Genomic DNA, 23892 nt, shown 5'->3' on the forward strand with positions numbered 1-23892 from the left:
AGGTAAAGAGATTGAAAACAGCTAAAATACAGCCTGGAAGTAACTTGAAGACATAATCTCCATTGGAAAATGATTGTTATGTATTTAAGGAGTTTGCCTTTTAACAGCATAAAGCAATTAGGTATGACTACAGGTTATTTCATCACTTGTAGATTAAAAAGGTTTATTTTACTGAAATTATATGCAAGGAAACAAAGCATCATTCCATGTACAAGAAAGCAGAAAACTTACTAAAAGCAGTATTTTCAGGAGTGCCTGGATGATGCTGAAGTACAAACACTTTTATGGCCCATTCCATTTGTAGATACAGTTACAGAAAAAGACTAGTGCATGAACCAAATGAAAGGTCTAAGGATCTAAAAGCTTCGGAAAGCACAGAACCATCCTCTTTCTACGTTACTGTCTGTAATAAGTTTGTCTCCAGCACAATGATTCATCATAGATGGAAGGCAACAGAATTCTGGTCTAGCCACTGCTGCTTTTTTTGTCAGTATTCAAAGACACTCTCTCAAAGATCTACTTCTGTAGATTTCAGTTAATATAGCTTCCTCACCTTTATCATTTTCACCTCTCTACTGGTCTTCTCTCTTCTCCCACTCCTTCACACACATCCTTAATTCCACCTCACCACACTTGAAAGAATATGCATCTGATCCTACAGCATGTTCTCTTCAGTCACAGCCAGGACTCCTCATCTTCTGACAGCTTTTGGCCATGGGGCATGGACATACTACACAGTTTATTCATGGTGTAACTATTTATCACGGTGTTTTTTATTGGCCCTTGCAGAACGTTCACTGCAAGAGCTTCACTCGCGTACAAACGGAGATGCAGAAAACTGCATGCAGTTACACACATCCACCCAGACGAGCCTTGCATTGGAATGCATCATATTCTGCAGTTCTCTATAGAAAGCTGCTACGCTGGGGCTATGCTTTGCACAAATTGGAAGTATTTCCCATCAATGATGCTTTCAAGCTTTTCACATTTTAATATTAGATACCCAATATCACACCTCATGAGGGTACTCTGGCACTCTCCAAGGCAAAACTCTGTCAAAACATGTTACAAAGGCATCAGCCTGCGAGTCACTTTCGTAATGCTGTTTTTATCCTACTTTTTATTGCAGTCATAGTCTGCATGATTTATTCAAGCATTTTACAAAACCTCATGCAAGCAAGAACTCAGGCAGGGAGTGTAATAAACACATAGAAAGTGAAACAGAGGGCAGCAATTCAAAATAAGAATTTGCGGGAGGAAAGTAGGAAGTACTAAATAATGAATATAAATATATTGCTTTTCATAAATCAGTGACAACCATCTGATGCTATGTTTTACATAGGTAAAACAGAACTATGTCTCCAGTAAAGCAGATTTCTTACACTACAAAGCTTGGCAGCGCGCTCATTTGGGAGCATTCAGAGTAATGGCAATATAGAATAACATATATGTATATATGTATATATGTATATATGTATATATATATATATGAGCATCTTTGAAACATTCAGTAGTAAGGCTACACTTACAAAAGATAGTATTTCATGTTAGAAAGACTTACAGAGGTGGCTTATATTGATGCATAACAGCACCAGTTAGTAAGCCATCAAAGCTAACATCAATAATCAACAAGGCTAGAAATCAACAAGCGAACAACAAAAAAATTTAAACAGCCACCTAGAATTCATTAGAACGGCAAATTAATTTCTAACTGAAGAAACGTTACTTTGTTTAACATATTTTATTTTATAACTTAATCCTAGAAACTTGTAATTACAAATGATTTTGATCCTTTACAGAGCTCATCAAACCCATCTAATGAAAAGGCAATGATTGACACCTACTATCTGGACACCTACTTAGCAGAGCAAGATACTAATGACACCTCACACGTACCACTGACCTGATTTTTTCAATATTAGTTCAGTTGTAGTACAGTTAATGTCACAGAGAGCTACAAATAATAGATGGAGGTTCCTAAGATCTAAAATTTTATGCTTTCAGCTCAGTGCTGGATGTCCCACTGACTACAAAATCCATGCATAAATTCCAGTACTAAATTTAAACCTCCATATGATTGGACTTTGCCAAAGTCAAAATAAAATGGAATTAAACCCAGTCTAGCCAACGAGACTGCTGAGTCAGAAAAACTCCTTTTTGTTGCTGTGAAAGCAGTGAAGTTTTTTATACTGTTAATGGAAGAATATAAAACTTTACACGAGGAATAATTATATTAGTCTTAGGAGAAACTACGAAAAGCATTAAGTATTAGGATCACTACAGCACTTAGTTGAGAAAGAGTGTAAGAGCATCTGCCCTCTAGATTTTTTCTAGGAAAAAAAAACACCACCACCACCATCTTTTTGAAGTCAGTACAAATCTTATTTTAACAACCGTAGTTACGAATGAGGAAGAGCAGCTTGCATGCTTTGTGAAATTTAGCTCTTATATCGTAAAATATGTAATTAGCCACTCAACCTTCAAGTTTAAATAATGATCTAAATGTTTTAACGGAGTTTGATCCTAAACATTACCCTGTTTTTTCTCCCTCTTTGCTGTTAATCAGCTCACTAATTATAGTTATACTAACCTCTGATATACTACTGTCAGGTCTGATTGATGCCAATAGCTCCCTTAATCAGATCTGACAACTTACAGCAAGTGCCTGTCTCTGGAGACACTGCTTACAGCCTGCTTGTTATTAAGTCTTCTCCGTGTTATTTTGCAATTTCTTCTCCCTCAGCCTCTTTTTCGTAGAGAACAGAGATAGTAAAATAGCAACAAAACATACACAAAAACACTCTACAGCCATGTTCTTAAATAGCATTGTAGCAATATTTGGGCTAAAATTGATAAGTTTGCTTACTGGATAACTTACGGGGAAAAACTAAGTATAGGAAGTTTTTTTGTAAATAGAACGATATTCCCCAGAAATTTAAAAATATTTTTCCTTTATTTTATTTTTTTAAAGCAGGCAAAGATAAAAGACTATCTCAGCTCTCAGTTTTTCCAATGAAATTATACAGGCATACATTTAAAACTTGTCACAACGGTCCTGCAGATCTCATCATTAACTGTAAATATAAGAATTTGAGAATAACTTTTGTTAGGATAATTAGAACCTTTTGTTTATTTATTACTCAAAAATTAGAAATTAGCCAGAGTAGGGAGCAAAAGTGACTGTGTTCCTTTACGTAGCACACAAAAAAAAAAAAAGTGAGCAAATACCCATTCATTCTCTGGAATATAGAGATAATTTCTTATGAGGAACTGTTCTCCAAGAAGCAGTTGTTCTTGATCAGTTCCTTACCCCTCTCTTCTGCTCCTGTAAAGCACTACCCTGAGATCTGGATTAACCTAATACAATGTCAAAAAGAAAAAAAAAAAGGACCAGTTTGCAACAGTGGCACAGTGGCATTTGATTCCAAGTATCCTTTTTAACATACGCTTTTCTCAACAGTTTTATTTTCCTTCAAAGATTTGTATGCTAGAGGAAGGAAGGAAGGATTTCCTTTTTTTTTTTTTTTTTTTAAATCCCAAACCATTTTTTTTGAGAATCAATGCAAATCACTGATTCAGAAGCATAGTAAGTGTAAGCTGAAGAAATGTTTCTTGGTTCAGCTGAGATGCAGATGTTAAACAGATATTGCACCAAGAGCCAATTTTGTGACATCTGTTCACACAGACACAATCCAAACAGCAAGTAATTTGCTTTCATGCAAATTTTATTTCATGAAATTTGTTTTCAAGTCTACGCTCCAAAAAAAATTACATATGCTAATATTAATGACAACCAATGCTGAAGGTGATTGCAACAACCTACAGTACAATTGATAGTTTTTTATTCTCCAGTTATACTAACTAAAAACTTGCACACACGTTGGATTTCAGCAGGATCTTTTAAACGCTCAGAGTAAACACCAACATTTCACAGTTGTGATGGAAGGTTCTTATCAAATGGAGTTCCACAGAAGTTTATCCAGCTCAATGCTATTGCATATTTTTTCATGAGTAATCCTAAAGATTATACTCACTGAACCTTCAATTGACATGATGCCTCATGGGACTGTAAATGCATTGGATTACAAAGTAAGAATTCAAAAATGCTTTAGTAAGTTGAAGGAACAGATGCACTTATGAATGAGATTCCATAATCAAATTTCAAGATTCTACACTGAGGATGAGATTCATCTTGCCTATCTTGCCCATTTAACTTATTTTATAAATTCACCATCTAAACTTGTTGTCTGGGTTCCCTCTTGCTGGTTCATTTCATCTATCTCAGTATGAAAGTCTTAGAAGTCTTTTCTCTATAGCGTTCTTCCTACAAGTCTATGCAATCAGTTTATACCAGTTGCCTAATTTACAGATGGCTAAAAGAAAAATAGATTAATCTGACCCTTTGGAATAATTGTCTGAACAAATACAGGATGTAAAAACTGGGCAAGGGAAAGAGAAAAAGCACACCAGTCTGAAAGTGATCGAAGAATGCTATGCTGGTGCAAAAAATGAAACCTTGAAACAGAAATGCTGTTATTTGGACATGCTAAATAGAATCACAGAATCATAGAATTATAGAATATCCTGAGTTGGAAGGGACCCACAAGGATCACTGAGTCCAACTCCTGGGTCCCCAAAGGACCACTCAAAAAAAAAATCAAACCTTGTGTCTGAGAGTGTTGTTCAAATGCTTCTTGAACTCTGGCAGGCTCAGTGCTGTGACCACTACCCTGGGGAGCATGTCCCAGTGCCCAACCACCCTCTCGATGAAGAACCTTTTCCTGATATCCAGCCTGAACTGCCCATCGCAGCTTCAAGCCGTTCCCTCGGGTCTTAAATAAAAATAAAACTTTCACTCTGCTCAGCAGCAGAATGACCTTGGAGCAAACTTTTTGTTTTGGGCAACTTAATCCAAGAAGTGCAAAACAACTGAGAGTCCAGAAGTGAAAAATGAGAATGACTAAATGTAAATGAAGCATGACATTTAAGAAAAATTTAAATGAATTGATGCTTAGACTAAATAACCATGACTGAATGCAGATAACTACAACTTTGAGAGTCTTCAAAAAGCAAGCAGCAGTGGCTGGGGAAGACAGACATTCAGAAATGGGAAGCGATAATAAAATTTGTGTATGACTTAAGTTTAAAATAGATTTTTGTAAACTACATAAAAAAAAAGTGAATCTCCTGACGGAGATTCATCAGGAAGTTTAGGAAAGCTCTGTCATCAGGATGTTGTAAAAAATTTGTCAATCGTGGAATATATGTATCACATCTATTTTAGCAAAACAAGACAGGTTAGATTAATGCTTGTCCTATTTCGTAAGGTTTTAACATCAGCTTAGTGTACATAACTGCACTTAATGATGCATTCACACCAAGGCAATTGTCCTCAAAACTTCAATTAAAAAACATCCTTCAAATTTCACTTCTAAACACATATCTAAACAGCATATTCTAATTATACACTATATGAATAATTTAATATGCTATGAATATATGCTTTACTTATAAAATATACTCCATACTAATATTCAATATGCTTTAATTCTATAGTAGAGTGTGCTTCAGTATAGGTATTGCATGCGAAAGCAACTTAGGTTCTTTAGAATATTCTTTAAAATATTTTTGTAATATAGTATTGAAAAGTCTGTACTTTTAGATGGAGTCATATATTGTAAGATTATCTGCAGTATTTGTAAGTATTAATTTGAAGTCTAAAGTGTTTTTTCTTTTGTTCCACAGTCAAAATAAATGCTAAACAACCCAAAATATGCTGTAACATGCAAAATGACAACTTAGAGGATATAAATTCTAAATTGCTTTGATGTTGTTTTGTAACTTACTTCAAGTCTGTTGCATTTTCAACTGACCAGAAGCTGTAAAATTTGAAAGAGAGCCAAAAGAGGCAAACATTTCCTCAGAAACCTGTCCTCAACTCTACTCAAATAAGCTATCTTTTTGCAGAGGAATATTCACTCAGCAGGCACAGCTGTTATTCTGCAATTTTTACAGCTAAATCAAAGATAATTGGACTTCTGAGTACCTTTAAATTGTACTCTGGGAGAAGGGTCTAACTTAATGCATCATTTGCATTAACTATAAAAGACTGCTTTTTTATCCTGTAAAATTTACAGTGCTTAAAAAAGTATTTGGAAGCGCAAAGCAGTTAGTAATTTTATAGATGTGGATTTCTTTTGCACAGAACCCTTTTAGTTATAAAAGGCCATTAAAACCAACGAAAGTAAATCATTCTTCCAAGTACTTCATAGATAAAATATTAATGATAATAGACACTATTGAAAAATATATTTCTGCAAGTAGCTGCCTACAAGTTTTACTGGCATTCTCAATGCCAAAAAAGCCCCAGAGAAAACATCCTACAATAATATTTTATTTGGTGTTTTTAATAAATTAATATAATTATTCACATGAAGATGAGTAATTAGTTCATACCATGAAGTAATTCAGTTTCAGATTCTTTGCTATTAACTTAAGAACTCCAGTTGAGGCATTATTTATTTTTACTTACTAAGATTCATTGCACTTTAGAATTTAACATTTAGACAATGTATTTTAATGATTTTTCAGTCTTAATTTTATATACAAAAACATGAAAAGCATACTGCTTATTAACCTTCCATCACTGGAAAAGAAAGTTTGAAATTTGACAAAATGACATCTTTCATCATTAAACAGGAACAACTACATGGAACAGTTAAGCAGACAAAATGGTATCTAGAACAGTTCCTTGCTCATATTTTATCGACACATTCAGTAAATATCACATAGGCAATTCCATCAAAATAGACTAATCTTGATGTTCACAGGAAGTGAGAAGGCACCTCTGGAGATCTGCCAGTCCACCTCCTTTCCTTAAAGCAGGGTCACCAAGAACAAACTGCTGAAGACTGCATCCAGTTGAATTTTGAGTTATCTCTGAGATGAAGACTCCACCTCCTCTCTAGACCAACTGTTTCATGGCTGACCACCCTCGCAGGAAAACAAAACCAAAAATTCTTATGCTTAAACAGGATTTCCTATATCACAGTTTGCGCCCGTTGCCTATTGTCCTTTCACTGGATGCTGCTGTGAAGGTCTGGCTCAGTCTTTTTTTACACCCACACATCAGGTATCTATACACGCTGACCACATATCTCTGAGCATTCTCATCTCCAGACTGAACGACCCCAGCTTGTTCTACCTCTCCTTTTATGTCAAATGTTCCTGTCCTTTAACATTTTTGTGTCCCCTTGATGGACTCCTTCATGTCCCTGTCTGTCTTGTACCAGGGAGCCCTAACCTGTCTTCCACTATGTGTTAAGTGTTCCTCCTCCAGCCCATTTCTCTCAAGGGCTAGGGATTGCTGAAAGTTGGTCCTAATAGTAGAGCCTGAAGCAAAGAAGGCATTATGTACTTCAACCTTTCACAAGTCCTTTGTCATCAGGTCCCTTACCCCATTTTAGCAGCGGGTCCATGTTTTCCCGTCTTCCATTTGCTGCTGATAATATACCTATTGAAGCCTTCCTTGTTGCCTTTAACCTACCTATGCTTCTTGCCACATGGTCTTTGACTTACCTAACCCCCTCTCTTCATACTCTAACCACAATGACATTCCTTCCAGGTCTCCTGTCCCTGTATCCACCTCTAATATGCTTCCTTTTTATGTTTGTGTTTTGTCCTGCAAACCTCCTGCCACTTTTGCTCAACTTCCTGCTCATTGGTATGAATAACTTTTGAGCTTGGAGGCATCAACTAGCAATAACAATGTCACAGAATAGCTAGAGATTCCAGAAAGCTGAAAGCCTTTCAGTTCTCCATCTTGAGATAAAATATTGAAGTATCTTATTGCATCAACGTCACATCCTCATTAAGTGATTTACAGAGGAATGTAAACATATTGCATTAACATGCTATCTGATCAGTTGTCAACACCAGATCATTTTGCTGGTCACTATAACAGTTTAAGAATCACATGTATAATACCCTTACACACACTGCACTTTCTGAAGCACTTTAAGCTAAGACTATGTTCTGCATAAAACTGTAAAATCTCAAGAATCATACTGCACGACAAACACATTAAGCTATCTGCACTTACTACAATTACAATCCAATTTACTTATCAGTACACAACTGAATGAAAAGTCTTTGAAATGTTCTGCTACATTAGGAACTCTTCCCCCCATAACCAAGGTTACCAGGTTACCAAATGAATATAACACTGAAGATGTCTGTTTCAAGGGATGTAGCAGCAAAAACAACTTGGCAACTAAGATGGACTGCCTGAAATGTACTAAAACAAGACTAAATAAGTGGAAGAAATCTTGTGCTTAGCACTACGCCTTTGACATGAAGTAACCTTTGGTTTGGCTGATACTATCTAAAATATTATCTTATATGGCAAATAAACTCTAACCAGTGCAAACCCAAACTACAAAGACTCGAGAAACAGGCTTTAAAATACTGCTGAATCTCATGTAAGGTAACCACTTAATACTGAGGTTTCTATACACGAACAGCTGACTAGCCAACACTTGATGGTCTACACAAAGCTGTTCAAATTGTTCAATGCTCTGACTCCACATGAGTGATATATTTATATATATTTATACACACACACCATACCTGAGTGACTTATAAGGTACAGGAAATTCAAAGGCAACTTCTCCTAATATCTTCAGCACTCCACTGAAGAACTAGGAGAGAAACTTAGCACCTGCAGCTGGGCTTGTTTCTCCCTACCATCAGGCACCTGTATTACACTGAAGCCCCTCTACCAACATTAGTAGTACTCGCAATGTAGCTTAAAACACTACAAGTATTTTGCAATCAACATGCAGTTCGCTAGCCTCTGCATAATCACTCTGTTGTAATAATACAACTAATATCACTCATGTTAAGGTCAAGACAGAAATTGATTCAGTTGGTCCCGGTCATTCAAAAGTCAAGACGTGACCTAAAAAAGGTTTTCCTATCAATTACAAACCTAGTAACAGAGAGGGGAAGAGGCTGAAGCCTCAAGAAAATGACTGAAGAACAGCAGTCCTCTCAACATAAATACAATTTGTATATTATTCTACTGAAACAAAATTTTAATTTGTATAGGTACAACACTGCTCTTAGATCATTATATCTGTTACTCAAATGCAACAGATATTAACACCAGAGGGTTTTTTTTCTTTATTTGATATTTTTTAAAATCTAAATGCAATACTTTTGACACTTTGCTTCATGTTATTCATTTCTGCAATATTCTAGCAGAATGGAGATGAACCATCAATAAACATTTAATTTTCACATATACAAAATATATATAGTAAATAAATTTTAGTGTCATAAATCACAGACATTTCCCATATTGCTTGATTTTAAGTGGTAAATGGACAAAATATTTAATATAAGAAAGATTTTATTGAGAAGAATGATTTCAAGATTTTTTCTGCAGGCACTTATTAAAAAAATTATTTGAGGCAATCATGAAATATATGCAATTAGTTTCATAACAAGAATAAGCAGCAGATTGATTTAACATGTTCATTAGAAAGTTACTCAGTCAGATCTTCCCATTTTCAATAAGTGACTTGTGTGTCTAAGATTTCCACTTGAAAAAATTAAGAAATTTACTCGATTCACCTGCAGGTGACACTGTTGGTCTTAGCCATACAACCAAAGAGCAACAACCTTCCTCTCAATATATTCAGTTGCAGCCTGGATCAAAGATGTATCCAAAGCACAATTATTTTTCTTATATTTGTACACTAGTACTTTTAAAGTTCCACTGTAATATCAAACCTCTGCAGAGACAGTGATTAATGCAAGTGCTTCAAGTACAGATATATTTAAAATGAATTTATTCTGATAAAGCTTGAAGTAAATGAAAAAATGTGTGCACTGGAGGAAAAAAAAAATATATACTTATAGCAAGGGCTCTTCATCCAAATTGAAAACTTTGTATTTTCATACATACATTGAAGTACAATACCAAAAAGTTATATAAGTTCATTAAAAAATAAAAAAAAAATCCAACATCCCAAACTGTTTCCAAAGCAGTTTAGAAAAACTGTAAGGAAACGGAGCTAAGTCAGGCATGAATATAATTACTTCCAATAAAAGTGAATACACAACAAAGAATGCAATTAGAAATAAAATCCTATATACTTTAACTACAGAACACACTGAACATTTTTTCCTGTTGTTCAAAATTACTGTAATTTTATTTGGCATCACTTCAACTAAATTTTTCTGCTAAAACAAAAATTAACTCCCACTTTCCAACCAAATCTAAACAAGGATTTTAGCCAAGTGAGTCATACCAAAGAATGCCAATTACACCTTTTTATCAGAGTATGTGGCATTTGATTATTAAACATAAAGTAGATTACTCAAAGGCTGTATTAAAATACTACAGATTATGCAGTAATTGCAGGCAAGTAGGCATGTAGTATAATAAACCACTATACCTGTCCATTTGAAAGAATAAATTATTTCAAATAAAATTTAAATTAATGTCTTGGAGTAGTGATTCTAATTTCCAAAGCATGGAAGCTTGATTTTAGTAAAATCAAGATGGATTCTGTCATAAATCTAGAAATTAATTTAGGTCACAGGCAGCACCTCCAGTTCCTTACAAATGACTACCATTTTTTATCCAAAGTGCTACCATTTGATCACATATAAGTACTTTTTCCCCTTTGGCAAAATCTTAGCTGTCATAGGCAGATATATTAATGGGACAACAGTAAATCAGACAGGCTTCCAACAATACCACTAGTGTATTGGAAGACCGATGCCAAAGAAAAAAAGAAAAAAAAAGAATACAATGCTGAAGGGACAGGCTGGCAATATCAGCCTGACAAAACAATGGAATTGTCCCAGAGACAGAAAAAAAAAAAAAAGACTGAATGCAGACAATTCAACTAAGCAAAAAGCTTATCAACTGAACCTACTGAAAAGTTACCCCAAAATCTCTGTATAGACAAAACTTAATTTCTTAATCATTTTCATCATAGGTGACAATCAAGAATCCTACATGTGAAGTCACAGAGCTGCTGCCTTCATTTCTGAGAGCTAAAGAATTCAGGAAAAGAGGTTTGGCTCTGAACATTACATGCCCCCAAATGTCTCTCTGTTGTTTACTATCAGTCTTTTTTTTTTCCACCTACTTTACTATAAATCCCGCAAGTTGAAGAAAGGAAAAGAGAAAACTGTGGAAAAGCCATATACTTCATAAAAGTGGCACTCAGGGAAAAACTACTTCCTTGTCTTTAAATGGTCAACTAATACAAGGTTAAGAAATTGAAAACTCAAGTGTTCCTGAAGTGAATTGGATAAGCATAGTGGTACTATAGAAGTGGAACGGCGAGTGCTCACTTTAAGTATGTTCTCCAGTTTCAGATCCTAGTGATTTACCAAACCCAATGGCAGGATCACCTAGTCCAGATTTTCTCTTAATTTTCCTTTTGTTATTCCCTATTCTGGAACTCTGAGGAGGATGGTCGTAGAAAAAAAAATATATTTTTTTTTCTCTGCCTCTGTTTATCCATCAAAAACCTTTTGGGATTCCACTTTATCCCTCCAAAATCCAAGAAGAATACACTCAACCCAGGTAAGGAGCTGGATGTTACTGACCATTAGTTTGCTATGAGCTGGGAGTGTGCATTGCTTACTGGTGAAGCGACTAACAAGATCAGGACCTCAAAAAGCAGTATTTCAAATCTTCAAATCAAACAACACAGTAGATATCTGTATACAAATCCCTTCTGATTTTAAGTCTTGTATACAGAACTTGACGGTAATCAAGAAACACATTTAATATTTACAGAAAACCTTTAAAAAGGCAGAAAAAAGATATGTAATAGTCTGTAATTCCAGCAAGCCTTACTGCCTCAAAGATATCTTGGATAGTGTTTTTTATTGCACAATTTGCCCTAAAGGTACCATGGAAAATGAAGCCAGAAGTAAGATTTTATTTTTCAGACTTCAGTCTTCTGAAATGAAGACAACCCATATGGAGATGACACAGTGAGGTGGAGATGACTTTGGGATACAGAAATCATATTGCATGAAGAGATTTTGATGTTTCTTGAGTCGCTGAATCACAGAGCATCCTGTGTTGGAAGGGACACAGGGATTATCGAGTCCAACTTGTACTCCACACAGGGCAACTTAAGAGTTAACCAACAGATCTAGGATCCAAATCCTAGATCCGAATGCTTCTTAAACAACTGTAGGCTTGTGGCCATGATCAGGCGCCTGGGAAGCTTGTTCCAGTGCTTTACCACCCTCTCTCAGTGAAGAGCTTTTTCCTGTCCAATCTGAACTTCCCTGAAGCACCTTTAAGCCATTCCCTTGTGTCCTGTCACCAGTTAGGTGAGGGAGGAGATCAGCACTTCCCACTCTGCTCCTCCTCACGACAAACTTGTAGAGAGCAATGAGGACACCCCGCATCCTCCTCTTCTCTAAGCTGAACAAACCAAGTATCCTCAGCTGCTACCCTTATATTAGGCACCTTAGTCCCTTCACCATCTTTCTTGCCCTACTTTGGACACATCCTAATAATTTTATATCCTGCTTACATAAGGAGTCCAAACCTGCACACAGTGTTCGAGGTGAGGCCACACCGATGTTGCGTACAGTAGGACATTTCTTTCGACCAGTTAGCTATTCTGTGCCTAATGCACCCGTTTGGCCAGCAGGGCACACTGTTGACTCATACAGAGCTTTCCATCAGCCAAAATCCCCAGATCCCTTTCCACATGGCTGCACTCCAGCCTCTTGCCCCCCAGTCTATAGGTTCATCCAGCATTGCCCCATACCAGGCACAGAATCCAACATCTGTTCTTGTTGAACATGAGTCAGCTATATAAATTTTTGTTCAAAACATTTTGGTATGTTTAACTCATTTGAAAAGTGATTTTTTTCATCTCATTTAAATGCAGATAGACTTATTTTAAAAAGATGTTAATTTGAAAATTCAGAAGAAAGGAAATTTTCTTTTAGCACGATAGTACTACTGAGAAATACTCTGAAACTTTGGTCAGAAAGAGAGGCTAGTCCCATCCTCTTTCTTTTCTTCTTTTTTTTTTTTTTTGTATTAGATTTTGATGTCCTTTGAAAAGTTATATCTCCCCATCCAAACGCTGATCAAAAGAGGATATTCTGCTCCTGCAGCCATTGGTGTGCATTGAATTCAGGACTAGTTTTCATTCTACTCATATTGGAACAGGGATTATTAACTAGGCTCAACTGTTTTGAAATGAAGAACTTGAAAAGAGGAAGGCTTCTCTATATCTGTGAGCTTTATAATCTCCGGATCACTTCTGTTGACCACTGCATGACAGTTTATCCTCTTCCACACTAAACCCAACCAAACAAAAAAGTAGATTCTATTGTGTCTAAAGCATCCAAAGTTTCCAGAGCAAAGAACCACTCTGTTCCAAGAAGGAAACAGACTGGTATCTAAAGGCAGCAGTAATACAGCTGCATTCAATAACTGCAAGCAAAAAAACAATAGCATTTAATTGGAGATTAAAGTCCAAGTGCCTAAAGACAGACAAAATATACCAGATGTGAAAGAAAAAAGTTAGTGATGAAGTAAAAAGAAAGCATCTGAGATTGCATATGCTGAATTATATAAAGTATTTTTGGTGGATTATTGTTTTCACAAAATGATATGGTAATATGAATGGGATAACAATTGACAATCTCAGGGAAAAAAAAAAGATTCTCCTAAATTTGATTTCTTTATTAAATGCTCCCTGAAAGGCCACCTGCACAGAACTTATTAATTCCTACCAAAACCTATGAAATAGACTGAGAGAATATCAAGAAAACTAGTCTTTAAAACAATGTCTTGTTTTTCAAGATTTCTTTTTTATATAAAAATCTTTTTTATTGGAAGAAGTGGACATTTACATTATTAGTTATGTGGATTTATCACATTTATCACAATTCAACCTACTTATATGCTAAATAGGTCAAGCAGTCAAAAAGAAATCCTTCATATCTAACGTGATTTAGTGATAATTCTGTCATCACTTATTTTTTTCCAGTTCCTAAGTGCAAAAATTTATCCCTTTTTCCTAATGCAGAGATGTCCTAATTTCTGGTTACATATAAGCATAAAAGCACATGAAATGGGTAACCATAAAAAAAAAAGTAAATCAGTAACTAGTGTAGAGAACTCCTTTATTACACGCATAAGGTTCTAACAGTGGACTTTTTATATACATTAAATGGAAAGCACATATATACACCGATATCACAAAATATAATACAGTAAAAATTAACAAAATTTACGTATTTTTATTTCCATGGGGAAAAAAAAGCAGCAGGAATCAAGCTCACTATTTGCTTTTACCCAGAACCATCTCTATACCTTATTAATGTGCAGGAAATGAGAAAAAGAGTATAAGAAAAAGCAAGCTGTAGATGAAATAGAAAGCACCAAGCTTATAGCCCTCTTTTGCTTCAAATAGTTTCAGACTTGATTAGTTTTATATTACAGATAAGAACTTAAGAAAAAAGCATTATTCCATTTTATTAGTATCAGATTCCAACAGGGAATAAAGCCTTCATGACTTAATATCACAGTCTATCAGCTGACAGAATCTATCACACTGATCATCCATATTACTGAAAGGTCCTGATGCCATTTGCTGTTCTCAGAACTGCTTGCCCTATTCAGCTTTGATGCTTTTGTGGTCTCTGCTTCACTTCTCACTTCTGCTTTGCCATCACAAGTACAATTAATCAGCTAATCTTTGAGATGTCAGAATACATTCAGTCCTTCAGGCTATTTCCTCTCCTCAAGAAAAGCATTCTGTGCAGTAATCAGACAAATGTATTTGCCAATGCAAATGTAGCATACACAAATTCTCTTTTCATTTGCAACACTGCTGTTTTCAAAAACACTTATCAGTACTGTTGTATTACTCATGCTCTTCAATAACAACTGCCTTTTTGTTCTAAACTAGTCTTATTTTTAGTATAAATAGATAGCTAAAATAAAAAAAACCACAGCTATATAAAACTTGCAATAAGCTAATAAAATATTTATCTTGGATTTAAAATATCAAAGTTAAAATTTCTACAAACACATTTAATTTAAAAATCAGCTAAAACTAAGTTCAATTAAAAAAAATAATAAAAAAAAAAACAAACACAAACACAAAACACCACACCTAAAACTACAACTACATTTGTTCTGGGTTGGCCTTGGCTGTCTGCCAGAGACCCATCCAGCCACTCTCTCACTCCCCCTCTTCAACAGGACAGGGAGAGAAAATAAGATAGAAAAGCCTGCTGGCTGAGATGAAGACAGGGAGGTCACTTACCAATTACTGTCACAGGCAAAACGGACTTGACTCGGGGAAAATTAATTTGATTCATTGCCAATTTAAAAGAGAGTAGGATAGAAACACAGACCAAACAAACCTTAAAACACCCTTCCTCTTAAGCCTCTTTCTTCCCAGGCTCACCTTCACCACTTTGTTTCAAGTCTTCTACCTCCTGATGCACCAAGCGGTGCAAGGTGATGGGGAACGGGGGCTGTGGTCAGTACATAACACTTGGTTACTGCTGTTTCTTCCTCCCACTTTTCCCTTGCTCCAGTGTGGGGTCCATCCTACAGAACACAGTCCTACATGAACTACTCCAGTGTGGGTCCTTTCTATGGGCTTCAGTCCCCGAGGAACACACTGCTCCAGCATACCTGTGGACTAAGGGCCAAAGTTCCTGCCAGGATAAACCTGTTTCTGTGTGGGCTCCTCTCTATGGGTCACAGTTTACTTAACCTAACTTCAGTGTGGATGTCAGCTCCACCTTAGTCTTCCCAGGCTGTAGGGAAATACCTGCTCCACTGTGGTCTCTTCCAAAACTTCCAGTGGCAGCAGGGGAATATTGGCTCAGGCACATACAGCACCTTCTCCCCATCCTTCCTCACTGACTGTAATGTCTGCAGGGTTGTTTCTCTTACATTTTTCCTCACTCCTTTCTTTCTTTCTCTCTCTCTCTCTTTCTCACAACTGCTGTGCAGTGTTTTTACCCTCCTCAAGCCTTCTTTCCCTGAGGGTCTGCCATCCTGGCTGCTGGGCCTGGCCATGCCCTGCGGTGGGGCCACTGGAGGTGACTTGAAATGGCTGTGACTGGCACGGGGCAGCCCCAGCCTCTCCTCACAGAAGAGCCCTGCAGCCCCCTGCCAGCATCTGGGCATGGATGCCTCGTAACTGTTTAGTTCTTGATGCGTTTTTTTCCTCCTTAATTGGTATCTTGTAAATCATTCATATTTTCAAGCTCTTCAACACATTCAGCACTTGGCAAATGAAAGTGCTGTTACTTCTCAAATCTAAAGCTTTGAAGGATTGTTTCTTAACAAAACGTTAAGATACTTTTTACATAAACTGTGAGAAAGAAACAATCAACTCTGAACGCAACTTTACCTTACACAGGCTAACTAGCGGGGAACACATGACAGCTAGCTGCCTGATAAAGCAGGTCAGGTTTAGCAACTTTCTTTCCCCATCACCTGTTTTTTAATATATACATATATACATATATATATATATTTAGCTACACTGCACTGACTGATGGTCTAATCTTTCACTTTATGCCTCTGCATATTTCATTTATGCAGGACACTACAAATTTAGGTTCTGAATTTGAATTATTTGAGTATCTTGAAATTTTTCCAGAGTTGTAAAGTTACAAAAGTTTATGAAGTTTTTATTTTGTTTTGTTTTTTAAATGAGTGAATGCCACTCCCAATACCCTACTTCCTAGCTGTATTAAACAGAAATGTTTAAAAACACTAAGTTGGAAACAGAGTAAGATCAGATACACAGTTTGTTTCCAGCACCCCTTTTCTTCCACTGGGTAGGGAATTAATTTTTATCAAATCCATGATTTAAAAAAAGGCAGAGGTATTTGGAGGCATGCAGAAAACTAAAATTTTAGAAATGTCTGTCTCTGTGAAGGTTGGCAGGCTAATGTTGACAGGTACTGCCTTGTACTTCCATAAAAGCATACATTTTTATTTTTATTTTTGAATGTTAAAGTACTTTAGCAATGAGTAAACACTACAGGAAATATAATAATATTTTTGAATAAATAACCTTGCTTTCTGCAAGATCATTTTCTTGATCAACAAGAACAAAAATGGAAACACCTGCTACTTAAAAAATAAGTCTATATTTCAAGAGTTACAAAAGAAAAAGTATTCAATAGGGCAGAAATGGGAGAATTATGACACAATAGTTTGATTCATTTTCACATAATATTTATTTTAAAGATAATAAATTTCCTTCTCTTGATCCTCCTGCTCCCTGAATCCCCTTAACTCCAAGAATATGAGAAGGAAGGAACAGAGATATAGAGAGGTTTATAGACTGGGTAAATTAGCCTGCTTTCAAATGTTGACCAGATTTGTTTATCAGCTACTACGTAATTTTAGCAACAGAGAAAGCATGGATAATCTGGCCTTAACATTAAGATGTATCTCTAGTGAGCAAGGCTCACAACAGGCTGACAGCCTCCAAGGCAAGAGACACAGGCCCAGTAAAAGAAGTTTGGCTTATATCTGCATGCCTGAAGCACAAAGTAAAGTAAAAATATGATAGAAAATTTATTTCAACTCTAAAATGTCAGTCTTGGTTAAATGTACTCATTTGAATTTAGACCCTAACCATAGACAAGGATCATACTGTAACAAATCTTGTATAAAACTGCTGATGTACTAGTGTAAGAGTCATGAACATTTACAGAAGCTGGAGATGCAATAGAATAGTATAATAGCTTTCCTTAAAAAAATAAATAAAACTCTTAAAAGGCTGTTTTATTATTAAGGTTTATACAGGTAGAAGAAATTTTTGCTAAATTTCCACTGGGTTATGCCAAGGATCTTAATTTTGTTTCTCGTTATGTATGTATAAAACATTAAAGATAAATTATCTTATACATGTTTATTTTTGCCCACAATCTTTTAAAGTTAATAATTATTTAGGTCAGAAGACATTTCTGCAACTCCCTAGCTGCTGCCACAGGTTTGCAAAAGTTAAGAGTAATCATATGCTTATGTGCCAGTGAAGGACAATGCCTTCAGACTTGGTGATTGCATTACATGTCTATACTGCTCCAATTCTAGTTGCATTCTCTGAAGTTTCGGAAGATAACTGTTACTACTATATTTGTTGCAAACACAAATTCAGAGATAGATGATCTGAAAGCTCACAACTTGATTCTGAAGTTGTTATATAATTTTCCAGACTATGTAAAACAGAGTAGCTGTATATATACACACTTTAAAGTCCAAATGGACCAATCACCCAAATAATCCATTGTCTTAAAAACAAAACAAAGAAAAAAAAAACGTAAAACTGTATTATCTCAAATGCTACCCAGCAAAAGATGCAATTTATTACTCTCTAGTATTTTTCATTTAAACACTAAGACTAACATACCAAAAACAACTTACCAAACAATAAATCACAGCTAAAGTAGACTTAATGTCATTAGTGGTTTATTTGATATTTAAGCATCAGTTATTCCTAGATAATAGAAAGTCAATATACAAACAGAGAAAAAATTGACAGGAAAAAAAACTACAGAGAAATACACTTCCCCAGATTTTTTTTTAATTTATTTTTTAAATGAAAAGTAAAAACTTAATGCATCTTTATTTAAACCATGAAAAAAGTTAAGATAGACATTTTAAAAAGTGTAACATAAACTCTTTAGCAGAACTAGTACAATAGCTAGGGCTATTTATTTTTTGTACTAAGTTCATTTTCTTCTGTTCCCAGGTTCAGTGAAACATTTATGTAAAAAAAATATTTAGTAATGGACTCTGGATCTATTTTTTCTGAAGCATTAAAATGACACATTAAATATTTACATTTAATTTTCATGGAAACATTAAGGGAAATTGGGTCTTCCAGTTTTTATCCAGCTTCCCTCATCTTATAGGTAGATAAATAATAGTTCATTGCCCATGATGTAGGGAGAAGGCTAGAAGGCTGTATGAAGGGTCAACAAAACAATTATCTGGATTTCTTTAAAGGCATTTCATTACTGAAGAAAAAAAAAAGGCAATCACCACCACCAAAAAAATAAAAAACAAACCACAACCTTTTTAGAAATGTTGGGTTCTGAAGTATGCTTTAGAATGACAGAATATTCAAAACATAGTATGGAACAATATGGAAGCAAAATCATCTCATGCATAATACTATAAATGCTTTCTGGCTAACTTTTTCAATATTTAAAAATATTTGTAGAGAATTTAGAGGCAGAGTCTACAGACTCCTGTAGGCAGACTCCATTAATTAAAGATGAATTCCTGGGAAGTGAGATAGTTAGCAATTTGTCAGCTAAAGCAATTTTTCCTCATCAGAATAAGCATAACAGATGCAAGTAATGACTTACAAAATACACAAATTTAAATACACAAAGTATGAAGGATGAAGCATGATGAATGGGAAGAAAGGAGAAAATTATCAGGACTGTCACTGAAGTTCTACTTCTAACTAACACCTGACAATCACCTCATTCTTCTATCCTTCATTGTGACTGATTTGATTCACTTGAGAATGAAAACGAAGATGGTGAAAATTCAACCGCTCAGAAAAGAGGCAAAAGTCTACAGTCACAGAAGATTTAGATCAGGCATTCAGTCTCCTAAAAAGAGAACCTCCAATGTTTTGAAACAGTGATCCAACATGAAATGCCAGCATCTGCTTCTGTTGATGATCTTACTCCTGTTTTTTATCCTCCAAAACTGTATGTACTATCCCTATTAAACTTCACATAAAAAGATGAATTTCAAAGCAATGGGATCTGTCTGTATCATGAAAAAAAAAATTTTACTAGGTAAAAAATAACCTTGCCAGTTCTTCAGGACTTTTGCACACAAATCTAATTTAACCTCTTCCCACAAAGAAAAATAATATTTATACTATTAGCGGGTGGTATTTTGGATTAAAATAGGAGAGCATGATGAAGCAGAGTCTCTTGCTAAACTTAAATTACTATGTAACTATGCTCTAAATTAATACTTTGTTTATATTAATATTTTCCCATTGCTAAAGTAATAAATAAAATCTTCACTCTGTAAACCATTTTCCATCCATATTTCTTAATGACACCTGAAATTACTTTTTTTTCTTTTCCTTACTTCTTTATTGGATGTAAGCACAGTTTTACGTAATGCGGTGAGATTTTATGAATTATGATGCAAACTAGGAACTAGCACTTTTCTGTTCTACGTTCATTCCCTTCTTAGATCACTGTATTTCAGAGCAGGGTTTTCCACGGTCACTTTAGGTTTACTAGTGATTATACATACTCTCTTTCTACTGTCAAAACTCTGATCTACTGCATTGTGTGCCCTAGCCAAAAACTATTGTGGAAAAAAAGAACCGGAAGTAATTTGAAATGACAATTTGGTCTATGTAAATAATTTATTAAAAAGTCTTTATTGAAAACTTTTTCACCTTGTAAATATAAATTTTGGGCAGGTGGTGTTTCAAAGTAATTCTGACATTGCTCTTAATTACAGATATGGGTTTGTTATTTATTGGTTATCACATTATTTTGTCCTTGTGCATCAATATGCATGCATATTGATATTCTAATGATGAAAACTGTTATGCAGGACTTCAAAGTAGATGACTGCAGTGATCCTCTTGATTATTAATTACAAACAGATATATCTACTAGCTATGCAAAGAGATTTTTCTAGTCTTACCGAAGAAAGGTAACTACAAAAAACATTTTATCTATTTAAGAACGGATAAAAAGTCAGTATTTTGGGGAAGTGATATTTCACAGACACAAATAGCATTTGCCTAAAATTAATATGACAAGAAGTATCAGCTAAAACATAAAAATCTCCATCTAGACAATACTATTTACAAAGCTAAAAATTCAAAATTGATTAATTTCTATGAATGATCAAAGGTTTAGCCTAGTGATACCTTTTCCTTTTCCTTTTATGAACAAATGAGGAAAAGTGAGATTAGCCATTTACAGGAACCTACAATTTTTTTAATTTTATTTTTTAAAGAAAGTATGTATCACTTGTATATATTTGCAGTGATATTATTAAGGTGTTATTAAGGTATTTTCAATTTATCATTTCCGACCAGACTTTCAACTTTTCAAATACTGTTATTAAAGAATGCCAAATCTGAATTTAGGAAGGTCATGTTCTTGCAAATGCAACTATTGTCTTACAATTCTGAAAGGGTAGGCATAATCCACTAATGTTCACAAGCTGGAAATCAGGTATGATGTTATTCGAAGTTTATACAGAAGTGGCTCACTAGGGTCTATTTCAAGGCATAGCTGTGAAACTGAATGGGAGAACCCCCAAAGTTTGATGAGCACATTGCTTAAGATATTTCAAATGTATCAGCGTTTTAATTGCTCTGAATTGCTTCTCAAATGTCACATTTTAGAACATAACCAACATAATTAGATGCAGTAATAATGTTTCAGCTGCTTCACTAACACTTTCATAACGACAGTTAAAGAAAAACACCGGCATACCTATGAAAAATACAAAAGTACAAAGAACAATATTTTCAAATATTAAGCATACCTGTGTTCGCAGAATTTCACCTTTTGACAGTTGCATATCACCAGTCAACTCTTTCACAGTAATACCTAGTGGTTCAAGACGCTTGCTGAAGTAATTTGTCATTTCAGCTGCCAAAGCCTTCATAGGAGCAACATATACAATCTGTAACCAAAGGGACACTCACTTGATAAACGAGCAAACCCCACAATGTCGTTTGTTTCGTGGCATCTATTACAAATCACAACTTATTGTGAAATATGATGCCAGGCACTCACAGTGAAAAATGTTAATAGTGATATATGAAAAGTAGTTATCTTTGTTGGACGAGCATGCAGCAGCTGAAAGAACAATGGATTTTGTTTACATAGCCTCATCACTTTGAAAATTGGTTCTGCATCAAAGCTAAATGCATTTTCATAGCTTTTTCCCTTGCATAATAAGATTTTTAGAACAGAAAAAAGAAAAACTTGAAGAGTAATGAAGTAAATCAAAATTACCCTTATCTTCAACTTGGAAAAATATAATATTCTTGAAAATTCCCAATTTCATGTTGCATATAATGGGTTTTACTTCACCAGTTAAAAAGCAGTTATTTGGTTCATTAAATTCTTACCTTAAACTCATCCTTTTTGATAACACCATGCTGAACATGCTGGCGAATTTCATGAAGGACTGTCAGCATAGCAATGTTGGTCTTCCCAGCTCCAGTGGGCGCACAAATTAACATGTTCTCATTTGTGTTGTAGGCAGTCTCAAAAACTATAGATTGGATTCGGTTTAGTCTTTTCATGCCTTTAAAAGCAAGTTGCCCAATCTGTTAAAAACAAACAATACACGTATTTTGCATTTTTCATATGTATGTGTAGAAATTATAAGAAACAGAACGCATGGTAACAAAACTCAAGATTTATTATTCCAAGCCTTTTATTCTGAGGCTACCACTTCCAGCCCTCAAATTTTGTATCTATAAGAAAAACAAAACGTAGCAGCATAATCTCTCTTAAATTGAACTAAAATCTTCAGTCAGATGCTATTTCATCATTTCACTTATTCTTAATAAAAAGTCTGGGACCAAAACTAACATACAGTAAAATAATTAACTATTAATAATTAAACATCAGTAAAGCAGCAACAGTCAGTGTAGTAGAATATATATCTTTAAATCTAAGGTGATAAACTATGACCACTCAAACAGAAGAAGAGTCAGCAATACACAGGAACCTGCTGAAGAAACACATGGTCTTTAAAATGGCTTGTGATTAATTTTGTGCAATAAATTTTATTATATAAATACAGACAAAAAAAACAGTAATGACCTTCTCTGATTCTGAAGAAATATCCATCTTACTATTTTAACTGTTTAAATCAATAGTACAAAAAATAAAAATAAAATTACATCCTCCATAGAGACCTTAAAACTTGTACATATAAAATAAGCTTTAAGAATGTTTTGAAAAATTTAAAGTTTAGTTAATATAGCTGATTATAGTCATTACAGTCTAGTACATGTTTAAATCTTATAAATTGAAAACTCAATTTAAAAATTATTTGCTTTGTTCCTCTTGGTCTCTCTGAAAAGAGATTTTTGCTAAGAAAGAACTGCTGTAGACAGGTACAATTCCTGTATTTCAAGATCCTACAAACTTCTGCAACAGAATCAAAGATCCTTAAGAGATAAATATTAATTTGCTAATAACTTTGCATTTTTATTTACTTTTCACAGACTCTTAGAAGAGAGTGCAGGACACAGAATTATTTCCATTCTTCTACAGATTTCATTACCTGCACAGCTTTTACTAATAATCATTAAACATATAATACTGATATTTTTGAAAATTACCATTTTTATTTTAATTGTAGGAAACCACAGAAGTACAAATTTACTGTAAGGAACAGTCCTGAAAGCACCTTCTGAAGATCTCTTTCTGTTATTACAGGCTCTTCAGCTAATGTACAGATGTTTGCTATGGTAAGTAATATTCTTTCAAATACTATTTTACAGAAGAAAATAAATCATCACCCAGTTTCTTACTACCTGAAGTAATGCAAGCTTAACAATGAGGGCTTTATTGGCTATTTAAATTAACCATTTTATTTAATTGTAAAAAAAAAAAAAAAAATTAGGTCTACCATTTTGCTTCAACTTCTTAGTAGCCTTGTGAGAAGCTGAGATGCAAATTCCAAATTTACTTTAACACACCCTTTTCAGAGTATATGACAAAGCTCTACTTATAGATGTGGAGGAATGACATTTGCTGATTGGCCGATTACAGTTTTATTCTAGAGAACTTTAAGTATTAAAAAACAACATTAAT

The 23892-nt window shown here is 34.7% G+C and overlaps 1 protein-coding gene across 5 annotated transcripts in view; it reads right to left on the minus strand.

Moving 5' to 3' along the window:
• The window catches only part of ASCC3 (activating signal cointegrator 1 complex subunit 3), a 282651-nt gene that overhangs the window by 183559 nt on the left and 75200 nt on the right, over positions 1-23892 (minus strand). For all 5 annotated transcript variants that reach the window (XM_083831844.1, XM_083831841.1, XM_083831842.1 and 2 more), the window contains exons 9-10: positions 22191-22391; positions 21599-21739 (exon numbers count right to left, since the gene is read on the minus strand). In XM_083831844.1, coding sequence (XP_083687970.1) covers positions 21599-21739; positions 22191-22391 — 342 coding nt within the window. The remainder of the gene's footprint in view (positions 1-21598; positions 21740-22190; positions 22392-23892) is intronic.

The sequence above is a fragment of the Anser anser genome (genome assembly GCF_964211835.1).
Source record: "Anser anser genome assembly, chromosome: 3".
In the NCBI taxonomy this organism is placed as follows: Eukaryota; Metazoa; Chordata; class Aves; order Anseriformes; family Anatidae; genus Anser; species Anser anser.